Source organism: Pangasianodon hypophthalmus, chromosome 19, assembly GCF_027358585.1.
Source record: "Pangasianodon hypophthalmus isolate fPanHyp1 chromosome 19, fPanHyp1.pri, whole genome shotgun sequence".
Taxonomy (NCBI): domain Eukaryota; kingdom Metazoa; phylum Chordata; class Actinopteri; order Siluriformes; family Pangasiidae; genus Pangasianodon; species Pangasianodon hypophthalmus.
Genome location: NC_069728.1, coordinates 14,506,690 through 14,520,525, shown reverse-complemented (window position 1 = coordinate 14,520,525; position 13,836 = coordinate 14,506,690). Strand labels below are relative to the sequence as shown.

The window sequence follows — 13,836 nt, the reverse complement described above, 5'->3', positions numbered from 1 at the left end:
TTAACAGGTCTATGTCAGGAAATCTTTGGATGGAAATCCCATCCAAATAGTACTTACATTTATAATGGGAAAAGCAACCATGTTCTAGCAGTTCTGATAACATGCAGACTGGCAACACTGAAATCCTTCGTGGTCATTCATTCTTTATTTGGTAATAGTATTACAGGAAGCTGACTTTGGTTGAGTGTTATTGGTTGATATGATCAGGTGTCTGTGCTGCTGAGTTGGTGTGATGTGTTGCTGCCGTCTCGGCTGTGGGACATGGCGGTGCTTATACAGTCACTGTAACCATGAGCGATGAGTTTGTGAAGCACAGTTGTGAAAATGAGCTGTGACCTGTCGTGGCTTACGCGGCTGTACTTAAAGGCAATAGGTGTGATTTTGTTTTGTGATATCACTATTATTATTGATATTTTAATTTTATTTACACATCAGGATGAGGTGAATGTATCAGGAGTTCTTTATGACAAACTAACAAGTTAATATCAGTGTAAAGCATATGTACAAACACTGAGGATACACAGTTTTCATCGCATTTTTGAGTAGTTTCACCCTCCAGAAATAGTGAAGCAAACACTACACAAGGTGCTAAATCCAGCGTTAACCAGTCAAAGGTGTATAGAGTCATTTTGAATTTCTAATGGCTTTAATATTCTGTGACAGCAGCTCTGAGAGTAGTTTCAGCTGAAATGTAACTCGCAGGTTTAGATTAATGCACTGCTTCAAATATGTCATTGTTAGTGTAGTAACAGCTCATTTACGGGCACTTGTATGATAGACACTCCACATAATCTAAGCCTAATGATAAACAAATAAAAAACCTATATTGTAATTTAACAAAAAAAAAATATGTAATTGTTGATATAGCGAAGTTTTCTGTGAGGAGATAAAGGAGTCTCCAGTGTCAGCGCTTTGTTACAGTCAGAGGTAAAACTGTACATTTAAGTTTTCCACCATGGGAAAGTCTTCAAGACAGAATACGTTACGCTTTTCACTTTCTCTGCGACTTGAGAAGGTTTTTTTTGTCTTATTAACTTCAGGTTAATGGAAAAAAAGCCTGGTGAGGAAATGACTGTTTATAACTGCTATAATGTAAGTGATACAAAACAATGTAACTAAATGTAACTAATGAATAAAAAGTTGTTATTGTTGGCAATTTGATGTGGTATGAGAGGAATAAACACTTCAGGATGTGCTGTCATACTTCAAGGTATGCCGTGCCACATTATTTTCCTATAACAGCTCACCCCGTTGTGGTTTATTCGTTACTTACGCTATGATACAGTAAATAGGCTATAACACTAGCAGGCTTGTTACATAACTAACTGCCGGTTCATGTGGGTTTTTCTTGTTCAGCAGCAATGATTTAATCCCACAGTCCCTCTTTAATTGTTTTTTAAAGATTCATCCACTAAAAGCATTATGCTCAGGTGTGAAATGAGACCTCGAGACATGCTAGGTAATTCAATGCTAGATGTTAATTAGTCTCCAAGAAGATATTGTGAATTGCCTTTCTGCCAAATTGTGAATTGTGGTAATCAATAGTCGTAGAGTTACAGAAGAACAGTCTTCTTCATTGATCCACAATAACATTAAGTCAAAGTGAGTGTGTGTGTTTGTGTGCGCGCGTGTGTGCATGTGTGGTTGCTTGCAGACATTTTAAAACATGATTGATTGCTCATTGCACACCAGGCATGTGCTGATATTAAATCTTGTGCTGATATTAAACCTTCTTGCTCCCAACCTTTTATCATGGGTTATCAAATGATTACACTTGTTTTTCGTAGCTTTTCTCATTAGGACTACAATTAGCCTCACAGCTCCTGCGTCCCCGGCTCGATCCTGAGCTTGGGTTACTCTCTGTATGGAGTTTCCTATGTTCTCTCCCTCCATGTCCTTGTGGTTTTCTTACGGGTTCTCTGGTGGATTGGATACACTATATGTGAATGTGTGTGTGTGTGTGTGTGTGTACTTTGCTTTGATGGACTGGATGCTTATCCAGTTTGTATTTCCGCCTCTCACCCAGTGTTCCTGGGATAGGCTCTGGATCCACTGCTGCCCTGACAGGATAAAGTGCTTACTGAAGATGAATAAATAAATGAATGAATGTCATCACTTCCTGTGCTCTGTACCCCTGATATATATTTACCATCATATGCTAGCAAATATGTTCTTTTTCAAATATAATGAAGAGAAAACCAACATTACCAGTAGGGATGTGCATTTTGGTTATTTCAGAAGCTTGAGTACTTTGTAGAGAAAACAAAGGAGTACTCGAGCACTTGTATTGTTATGGGTTGGTGATGCGGGGTGATCTGGAAACAACTGTATATAACCTGTTGTAGCTTACTGAATCACTCGTCCAGAGAGCAGTTACAAAAAATGGACAACTTGGACTGAGCTACTGATTTGTCTACCATTGAATTAGTATTTTACATGAGCTACTTACATTTTTACTCATTTTAATTCCTTAGGATTACATTTGCATAGAAAACTCCAAGAAGAAGTAATCTGAAACACTGTCTAATGTCTATTTTTTTCAGTTAATTACTATATCTTATACTCTGTATATATTTCATTTCACATTGCAGTGCAAAAAATACCAGACATGTATTGCAAATCACAAAATCATATGCATGGTCTGGTTTTCTCTGTACGATAGCAGGCCACACACACACACGCACACACGTCTTTTCATGCTTGCTCGCACACACACGCATATGCACGACTCTGCGCCCTTTATCCATTAGCCAGATTTTAATGCTTTGTGCACGCTCATGTCTAAGCAGTGGAGTTTTAGTCAGCTGTTAATGGATTTAATGACCCTGTTATTTTCAAACCGTGGCTCAAAAGCTTGATGATTATTATCAAGGATGGAAAAAATGGTCTGCTTTCTGCCCAACAACATGTAACTCCTTTAGGCTCTAGCTGACATCCTCCGCAGTGTGTGTTTGTGTGTGTGTGTGTGTGTGTGTATGTGTGTGTCTGTGCATGCTGCAACACTACCATGGTTACACAGGCCAAAGATCAGGTAAAGCTCTCCCAGGTATCCAAGGAGATGCTAATGCAGCTGTGTGTGCGAGTTTGGGTAACGATGGACACACATCAGCGTCCAGGGCTTTTGGCCTTCAGCACCGCAGCAGACTGAATGATGTCTCGGTCTCGGTCTCGTTTTATGTTTTTTTTTGTTTTGTTTTGGGTTTTTTTTATTTCACTGTGAACCATGCGCTTAAGCAAGAGCATTATTTATGTGTGGAGACATGAGAAAAATAACATTCCACTTTTTTGAATTAATGTGAGTAAAATGTTAATGTGAGTTTTTGCCTTTACATAACTTACTCGCATCCTTTTAGAATAAATTTTTGATGCAGTGTCATTCAGGCAGTTCTGTTTTAATCAAAAAAGGTATTAACGTTAGCTTTAAGTCTGGGGTTCAGAAAGTAGGGGTTGTGACCCCATATGGGGTCGCTTGATTTACAAATGGGGTCGTGAGAGAAACTCACAATCTCCTCTTTTGTTTCATTTATTTATTTTACAAATTAATATTAGAAATATCAGACTTAAAATGGACACATTTGCCCTTCCATCTACCTCCACTAAACAAGCTAGTGTTGTGCCACAAATCACATACTTATGTACTATCTTAAACAGTTATTGAGTACTAACATATTCAATTTCATGTTAACACAGTTGGCACTATTATAATTCCTGTTAACACAATTGACAATATTTGACTATAGTATACAGGTATAGAAGAGAAATGATTTATAATCGCACTATACGGTGTCACCCAGGAGAGGATGGGTTCCCCTTTGGGTCTGGTTCCTCTCAAGGTTTCTTCCTCATGTCGTCTCAGGGAGTTTTTCCTTGCCACTGTCACCTCTGGCTTGCTCAATAGGGATCAATTTAAAATTTTAATTTAAATTCTATATCCTTTAAAGCTTTCTGTAAACCTGCTTGTCCATTATACGCTCTATATATAAAAATTTAATTGAATTGAACACTAACCAATTTTCCTATTACAGTTAGTGTTTGAATTTTAAAAACCTCTCACGTTGCCTGCAAACCTACTGTAAGGTCTGTTTTATGCACCAGCCTTCTGGATTTTCTAGATTAGTAAGTACTTTTGAATGTAAGGTCAGAGTTTTCGATTTGAGACACAGCTCATGACACCAATCATGATGGTGGTGGAAAGTTTTAAGAGAGACCAAGCTCATCAGTGTGTTTAACATTGCTGTGCGTGAAATCACTAAACATTTTATAGTTTGACTGACAGACAGGGATGTTTTGCATTTCCACTGCTGCCAAGTATAAACACGACAAGGATATACCATACCTTTGCTTCGCATTGAGCCGTATCAAAGGTTACAGTTTCAAATCTGGAGTCTCAAAAAATGTAATGTAGTCAAGGCTTGGGGTCTCAGAAAATTCATGATGTCCGGAAAGACCGGACATGTACAGAGAACTGTTCAGTCTTCACTGAGACTGACATGTCACAGGTCACAGAGGCCACAACTCTTTTTACTGGAACTGACAGGTACAGAGGCCACACCTCCTTCATGGGGACTGACAGATACAGAGGCCACGCCTCCTTCACTGGGAGTGACAGATACAGAGACCACAGCTTCTTCACAGGGACTAACAGATACAGAGTCCATGCCTCCTTCACTGGGACTGACAGATACAGAGGCCACACCTCCTTCACTGGGAGTGACAGATACAGAGGCCACAGCTTCTTCACTGGGAGTGACAGATACAGAGGCCACAGCTTCTTCACAGGGACTGACAGATACAGAGTCCATGCCTCCTTCACTGGGACTGACAGGTACAGAGGCCACGCCTCCTTCACTGGGAGTGACAGATACAGAGACCACAGCTTCTTCACAGGGACTGACTGGCTGTAAATCAGTGGATCATTTGTGAGGTGCTTTTCAACAGACAAAAAGGCGTCAGGACCTAAACTCAAACCATTCCACCACAAAAGAACTGGTTCTCAGTCTTTAGGTCTGATGCCATAAACACACTGGTCTGAAACTGAGGAACCAGTGACACTGGTTGGGGGTGGGGCGTTTTATTTTCACAACAACAGCTGAATTGCTTCAGGTTCTCTGCACAACTTCCATTACACTTTCTGACTAAAGTGAGCAGACCAGAACCAGTACTGACCCCATGTTAGTGGGAAAAGGGGTAACAGTGTAAGGTTTAAGATTTGCCTCAAACAGTGAAGCCAAACCTGGTTTTTCCCCATGTTACTCAGGATATACTAGCAAAACACACAGACAATTGCTTTGGAAGTCTTTGTAGTATAGGTGCTAGATTAACTCAGATGTCAAGGGAAAGGCCCTAATCCCTGAAGGACATTAGTGTATTTCACAATGTGAGGGTGGGAGTCATTGTGGCTGTGTATCTCACGCTGGGCCTCCTCCTTCCTGGTGACGGAGCTCGGCGTCACAGTGGCTCAGATCCAGTCAGCCGTGCTTCCTGTTGTGTTTTCCTGATCACTCGAGCGAGGTGAAAGATTTGTGAGCTGCCACAGCATTAGCTGAATCACTTTCTAAACCTTTGTTTCCTCTTTTGACGTTGTGACAAATGGCACTTAGAGAGGTGCATGGTGTGGTGTGTGTGTGTGTGTGTGTGTATACAGGCAGTCCGAAAACACTTGCTTATTTGGAGAAGTGAAAATTTGATGATTCAGGTGGAAGTTTTATTTAAATTTATGTGAAATTTGGTTATCTTAATATATGCAGCACCTTTAGTGAACATACATTCAAATCCGATTGGTTGAATCTCTGGGGAAGAAGATTTTTCTTCAGATCAGTTTCTTGGTATTTCACTCCTTGCAGCAAATCGAAACTGGAAGAGTTACACAATAATGACCCCCCCCAAACCCCCTCCACCCCCACGTATCTAGCTAGCCAGGGCTGTTTTATCACTGTCTTTAAACCTGGTTAAACCTGATTTATACCTCATCACACATACGACTGACTTCTGAAAACCTGGAACATTAGTGGTTTTTCTGAACAGTGGTAGGTTTTAGCTATCTGTGAGCTGTCCATCAAACCAGGGGAGCAAGATGGCAAAGAGAAATGAGATGAGAATGAGACAATTTTCAGAAGATGATACAGAAATGCACTGTCTTAGCATTGTTAGATGACATACTTTCAAAATGTAATTCAATCCGCTACATATAACTCAAAAGATACACATACAAACCATCTTTAAACAATGACGCCATAAAAAACAGCTAAATGAGAAAAATGATGTAGAACTTATTGTAGGTTGTACTGTAGGTGGTAACTTAATGCTGTTTCACTGCTCAGTGAGTAAAATGGAGTAACTGTTTAAAAGTTACTTGATTTAAAGAAGCCACAATCTCACTATCAGGAAATTAAGAGTTGAAGCTCCTGCTAATCATCAGCCCTTCATACATCATTACCGGAGAGTTGTAGCATGAGGTTTACAAATTACCTTGCTGACCCTCTTTCCATGGACATTAACTCGGGGTTAGGGGTTGGGGGGTGGTAGGATCGGGGCACAGACCTAAAGGGGGTGGTCACCACAAGCTAACAATTATCTTGCTAATTACTTTGTATGTATATACACATGCAAAATAGTTAACTGGCTAGTTTATGGTTCTCTTGTTGACTTTTACACCTTTGCCCTTTTATACAGCCTAGGCTGTTAATGTAACAGTGTTGCATTACTCACTTGGCTGGTAAGCTCAAGTTAACATGGTTTCCTCTGCCATATTTACTGACCAAATGTGGTAACTGTAGGTAGCCTACGCCTGTGGCAACCTTTTGTCTAGTTGGCTATGTCCATTAACACACCATTACAGTAGACCTAGGTTTACTTAGCTTTTATAAAACATTTGTACGATTAAATTCAATATCAAATTTCATGGGTTTATTCTAATTTCAGGCGGAGGAATTTTATTCATTCCAGTGTTACATTACATTCTTTAGGTGGAGTCTATACACTTGCTCATGTGTGTATGATTTTAAGATGATTTGTGATTAATAAACATGTGTAAGGATTTAGAAAGTTTTTTGTACATTTGGACACTTTATAAATCCCTTGTAAAAACTTTTAGGACACAGTTGTATGTCCACATTTATTTATTTATTTATTTGTAATAAAGTACATCATTTTACATCATTTATGTTTAATTTTTTATTTTATTTTATTTTATTTTATAAATGTTATAAATGAGGCCTCTGGTACAAGCAATGCTTCAGGAAAATAAGAAAGCCAGTAAGATGTGGGGTTCAAATCAACAACCACTGTACACTACTGTTCAGCTGGTGTTTACATAACATTGGAAAAGCAGTAGGCATGCTAATGGAAATTAATTTTGTTACCCAGCATTTAAAGATGATGGGACAAACAGAAGCTCATAAGTTTATTCTAAGGATCGATATTTTGTACCGATATTTTCCAAGCTTGGCAGAGAGATTTAGATCAGGACTGTATCAAAGACTTGTAACAGTACAGCGCTAGACTATGACAACACAAATGGGACAAAAACTAAACTGGACTAGCCAATAAAAGCAGTGATGTGCTGTTTTGGAGCCAGTGCAGACATTATGGAAAATAAAAAGTGATGTACAATTATTTATTTTCTCTATTTAGATGAGTGACGCTTGCAAACTGGAGTGACTTATTGTCCAGACAATATGGCAAGATGTATACTCTGAGTCACTCCCTTGACGTTTTACCTGCTGTTTAATGTGGCACCTGAGACACCGTTCATTTGTTTTCGGCTTCACAAATTGTGTTATTTTATTTTGTCTAAGCTGCCACCTGCACTTCTGCCTTTCATTATCCAAAGCCAGGGGCATCAACCAGGCGGGCTGGTCAGGATAGCCAGAGTGTGACCTGGATTTAGTGACTGATAACATATTCAGGCGGCGTGAGAAAAATCAATGGTTTGTCCTGTACTATTTGTGACAGCGTACTGTATGAGTCAGTAGGCAGTTTGCTGCAAAGATTGCAACATTTATGTTTCTAATCAGTGGTAGGTGAAGATAATGAAATGAAACAGGCTTTTTAGGTGGCACGGTCGTCTTTGGATCATGGTTTACTTACACACGGTTTCATTTTTAATGCATGTGTTATGTCAAATATCTGATCTATTTACTTTGCTTAGATGTATAGGCTACATTTCAGTGTCTGAAAAGACGATCGGTTCCATTTGACAGTGCTAAGATATATTAAACTGGTTAGGTTTAAGAGTTTTCTTAACATTTCCTCAGAACCCAAAGCAGATTACCTAGTTAATAGCCACCCTTTTGGATAATTAGCAATAGTGCAAAGCACGTACTACTGTGCTAAATATTAGCAGTAATGCTTCGTGTACTTTGGCTGTTGGGGAGCATGAAATATTTACGTGACTCTCTGGAGCGCAGCGTATAGCATGTCTGCTAATAGTCTGGCTGCATCCTGAGACAGCACCGTTCATTGTCCTGTTGGCCAGTAGGCTTTGTTCTTTTATTCACATGCACTGGATTGTATGGTTTACATTGTTTTAGCTTCGTATCATTCCACTGTTCTCCAACATAATGCCATATTGTTGAGGCTGTGCTCCACTGGAGGGATTACCCCGGGTTTCCGTGAGGTTGTGTCAATACCTCATGCTGATTGTAGGGTGTCATTAGCTGAGCCTCAGGCATTATTGATGATGACGGGCAGATGAATGAATGACTGGGCTGCTTTGTGAGGTTCAGGTTTCCAACTCGCCCTATTTCAATTGCTCATGAAGTGAATACACAGTACAAAATACACAATACACACACAACAGGCATGACACTGACCTATTTTACATGAAGACATGGTCATTTATGCATATTATGTCTTCAGTCTCTGTGTTTAATTGGTTGGATATAGGGAACAGTCGGGATGATCTCATATCTATCTTGATTTTTTGAATCCTTTATTTATCATGTAGTCATTTGTAATGTATTTATGGAAAATTTGAAGTGAGATAAACTTTGGCTATATTAGCAAATGTCAGACACCAGCTATTTGACTATATTTGGGGTAAACTGTGTAATGCTTTTTCCTGTAAAGTGTTGAAACTTGCGTATGTTGCAGATAGAGTGAGCAGTGTGCCAGGCAGCAGGACAAACTATCCATTATCTGGAAATTTACTCTGTAGTTTCCAGTCATGGACAACCAGGCTAAAGAACTGTTTTTATGGCTGTCCGTTTCCTAAATAGCCTCTAGTCGAGTTTATTCCCAATTCCCACTGAGTCACTTTCTAACCTACTTTAGCACAGTATAATACTTTGCCTTGTTTCCATTTGCTCATATTAGTTTTCACTTACAATATGGTGTATATTGCATTCTTTTTATGCTTATTTTTGATCATTTGTTTAAATTAGCTTATTGTAGTCCAGCATCTAAGACATATTTGGTGTTTGAAACGGCCATTTGCTATGCACTGGAGGCTAACATAGCTAACAGGCAATGGACCTTTGTCTCACTCAAAAGCCTGTCACAGAGATCCGCTGATGTGTTTTAGGGCATAATGTGACGTACTGTAGTCTATAAACATGACCAAAACTTCAGCACGTAGCTGAATGCTGTAATATCAGAGGCATCCTTGACACATTTTCATTTTATTTTTTTCCCTTCTTCTTTTTTCTGCTGTTCACTGGAGTCAGATAGGCAACAAAATCAACAGAGAAGGCTAGCAGGCTAACACTGGCTAAGCTAGCTACAGCGTAAACAGAAGCTCTTGCTGAAGGGGAAAGGGTTGCTTGCTTTCTGCAGCTTTAATGCTGAGAGAACAAGCTAGTTAGCTGGCTAACTTCAGCTAGCTTGTTGAATGACACACTCACTTTTGGTCGCTTCTTCTGAGTGTATTTTTTTTAATTACTGTCTGCATTGTCTGTGTTTTATTATCCAGTTCAATTTGTGTTTAAGCTAGTATGCTAACATTAACTGTCTAACTTGCTACCATCTGCTCTGTGTGAAGATTTTTTTAATGTTTGTACATATGGACTCATGCTGCTATTTTACTAAATATTTTCTTTAAAAACAAGATTACTGAGCTTAACTATTCTTTGAATTAATTAAATAAAGATTTGGGCATGTATTAATGAAACATTTTGGGTGAGATAGATCTACATTACTTCTATTAATTACAGCTCCAGTGCAAAACTAAAAAAGCAAGTGTCAGACACCAAACTAGCTGATAGACTGCACTTGGGGTAACAGGAAAACTGTACATTTGTATCTTCTTTTCATGTAAAGCATTAAAACTTGTAAGTGTGTAAGTTGCAGATAGAGTGAACCATGTGCCGGGCAGCAGGACAAATTTACTCTGTAGTTTCCTGATATAAGGAATTAGTCCACTTTAATATCCGGGGTTTGCTAGTTAGCCCAATATCTGTATATTAACAGGAAATAAGCTTCATATCTTTCAGTTTTGCACTCAAGTCTCCATCAGTGAACAGTTTGATATCTTCAACAAAATAGACTTCATTTTAAAACTTTAATGAAGTTCCTGGTTACACAGTTGTCCTTTTTGACTATATAGCACACAGTTATAGAAGGGAATTATTTATAATCGCACTATCAGGTGTCACCCAGATGAGGATGGGGTCCCTTTTGAGTCTGGTTCCTCTCAAGGTTTCTTCCTCATGTCGTCTCAGGAAGATTTCCTTGCCACTATCTCATCTGGCTTGCTCATTAGGGATACATTTATATCTTATAAATTTATATCTGGAATTTATATATTTCTGAATTTCTGCTTTGTGACAATGTCCACTGTTAAAAGTGCTATACAAATAAAATTGAATTGAATTGAATATCTCTCATTTAAGGAATGGACAAGAAGCATGCAGTAAATTCAGCTTAGAATTTTATTCAGCTGGCAGGACTAGCCTAGTTAACATACACCGTCCAGTGTATTTACTGCACTCATCTCATGCTGTGCACACTGTGTTTTATTGCACTTCATGTAGTCTTGTGTACTGTACTACTTTATTGTTATGAGCTGCACCATGATTATGGAGAAACGTATATAGAGTTATGACAGTAAAGCCCACTTGACTTGATCTGACTTGACAGGCTTTCTGATTGGGGTCAATGAATGTGGTTTATATCATATAATTTAATATACGAGCAATTTTATGATTCAGTTTGTTTTACCCTTGGTTTGATTATGTAAACTAACTGAGCATTTTAGAAACAGATTGTAATTACATTGCCTTTCTCTATGTCCTTATCTGGTTACAGTTTCCAGAATGTGGATTTTTTGGCATGTATGACAAGATCATGCTCTTCCGGCATGACCTGAACTCGGAGAACATCCTGCAGCGGCTCACCTCCGCTGACGACATCCATGAGGGAGATCTAATTGAGGTGGTGCTCTCAGGTGAGTTGTATCCAGGCTTTTATTCTTATTGGAGCAGCAGTTATGGTCAGTCTTTTCTGATTGGCTGCTTGAGTTGCCATTCTCTCTTCATAGTATGAGTATGTATTACATTAAAAAGTATTACACATAATACATTTTAGTTTAAATAATCACAAAATCTACAAAAATGGACAGCCATTTGTAATTGCAGCTGCAATTTATATATGTAATTTATATAAATAATCATATTCAAGTCGTTATACTTGTCTTTCAATTTATTGATAACCAAACGTATGGATAAACAGAGATTTCACAGTATTAGCTTCACATATGTAGAGAAAACAAGTGTAACAGATTACTCTTTGAGGTAGGATGCATGTGCAGGATAGTTTTACTGAAAACAGATTCCAGGATACAGGTCAAAGGTCAAAAGCGCATACAAACAGGATGCTGTAGACTCGAATTAGACCGGGATCAGGAAACCACATAAACAATCAGTGGTGGATACACACACTAGTACAGGCTCAGCACACAATGTAAACAAGAGAAAGGCGATACACAGATAAAAAGGTCAGACTATAAAGAATTAACTAAGGCTCAGATTTTCAGTCAGTGAGAGACTACAAGGAAAAGTGTATAAGTTATAAGGTAGAAGAAAGACTAAGAGGGAACAGGTGAAAAGGAACCTGTGGTCAGTAGGTGGTCAGTGACGCTGGGTATTTAGGTGTGGAAGAGAGTGCATACAAGTTATGTGAAAATAAAATTACAGGTTTATTTTTTTTTTTCTAAATTCCAATTTGTTTTATTTACTAGGAAAGTGCCTTCTGCCTAATTTTAATATTCAGATATTCGTAGGTTTTAATGAACGGCTATTCTGGGAAAAAGTATATTTAATTTGACAATCTATCATTTTCCACTACAAGTAAACATTCCTCCTCTGTTTATGTGTTGAACAGATACAATATAGAGAATTAATGAACAGAAATATTACAAACATCAAAAGTTATTACAAACATCAAAAGTCAGCTCAATATTTCAGTCTGTAGCCCTTTACCAGCACACATGCTCTCTGGCAATGGTTAAAATTAAAATTTTAAAAGGCTAGTTTAAAGTTTTAAGTTAAAAGGCTATAACTATGTTGATATTTGTGGGCAAGCTCTATGAAAATTTCATTGGAGTAATGAACTTTCTGTGATCACATTGGGAATATGTATATGCATTGATATTTAAATGTTATATAGCAGCAAATAAGAGAGACAGTAAAATGTAAAGTGCAATAGCCAGGGCACATAATTAAAAAACAAAATAAAACACACAGACTGTGCAATATCTGAAAATTGTCAAATAGAAGAATCACAATTTTTGAGACACTGCTAAAAATCTTCTGTATAATAACAATAACTGTCACACTTCACAGCTTTACCAGTTTAGTTTCATATATTGCATGACATATTGCTAATTTGGTTCTAGAAATGTTAAGGCTAGAGTTATTTTGATATATTTTGCTACTCTGATTGAGGTATAATTAGAGTGCCATCACACCACGAATGGATATATTTGACAACAATTCTTTGAACTTGCACTATATTTAATATACCCCCAACATCCTACACTGTATGATCCATCTTTTCACATGTAGAGCTCCTCCAGGCCCTGTGTGTGTTTGTGTGTGTGCGTATGTGTGTGTGTTGCACCTGAGGCTGCTGGTTAGACGCTTGTTTCCTCCTGCTGTGCACACTGCGGTTGCATGTTGACAGAGTTTTTTGAAACTCAGCATAACACCTGAACAGCTGTGGCTTTCATTCGTATCCTCCACATACAATGTTCTTATGGCTGAGAACTGCACACACGGGCGCATGAGCAAACACACACACACACACTCACACTCACACACAACACCACTTCCTCTCCCTGCAGGCTTCTGGTGCACAGCTCTGTCATCGTGCTCGGTTTGTGCATGCACCACATCAAACTTGGCACATTTGTTTTTTATTTTGCTCTCTCTCTTTTTCTCTCTCTTTCGCACTCTCTCTTTCTCTCTCGTTTTTTTTCTCTGTTTCTTTACCGGGTCTGAGAGACACTGAGACCACACCTCCTTTACCGGGTCTGAGAGACACTGAGACCACACCTCCTTTACCGGGTCTGACAGACACTGAGACCACACCTCCTTTACCGGGTCTGACAGACACTGAGACCACACCTCCTTTACCGGGTCTGACAGACACAGAGGTCACACCTCCCTCACCGAGTCTGACAGACACGGAGGTCACACCTCCCTCACCGGGTCTGACAGACACGGAGGTCACACCTCCTTCACCGGGTCTGACAGATATGGAGGTCACACCTCTTTCACCGGGACTGACAGATACGGAGGTCACAGCTCTTTCACTGGGACTGACAGATACGGAGGTCACAGCTCTTTCACTGGGACTGACACACACCGAAGCCACATCTCCTTCACTGGGACTGACAGA

At 39.0% G+C, this 13,836-nt stretch overlaps 1 protein-coding gene across 3 annotated transcripts in view; it reads left to right on the top strand.

The window, feature by feature from the left end:
* The window catches only part of LOC113531878 (serine/threonine-protein kinase D3), a 57,719-nt gene that overhangs the window by 19,682 nt on the left and 24,201 nt on the right, over positions 1–13,836 (top strand). For all 3 annotated transcript variants that reach the window (XM_053242093.1, XM_053242094.1, XM_053242092.1), the window contains exon 3: positions 11,245–11,383. In XM_053242093.1, the coding sequence (XP_053098068.1) occupies positions 11,245–11,383 (139 nt within the window). The remainder of the gene's footprint in view (positions 1–11,244; positions 11,384–13,836) is intronic.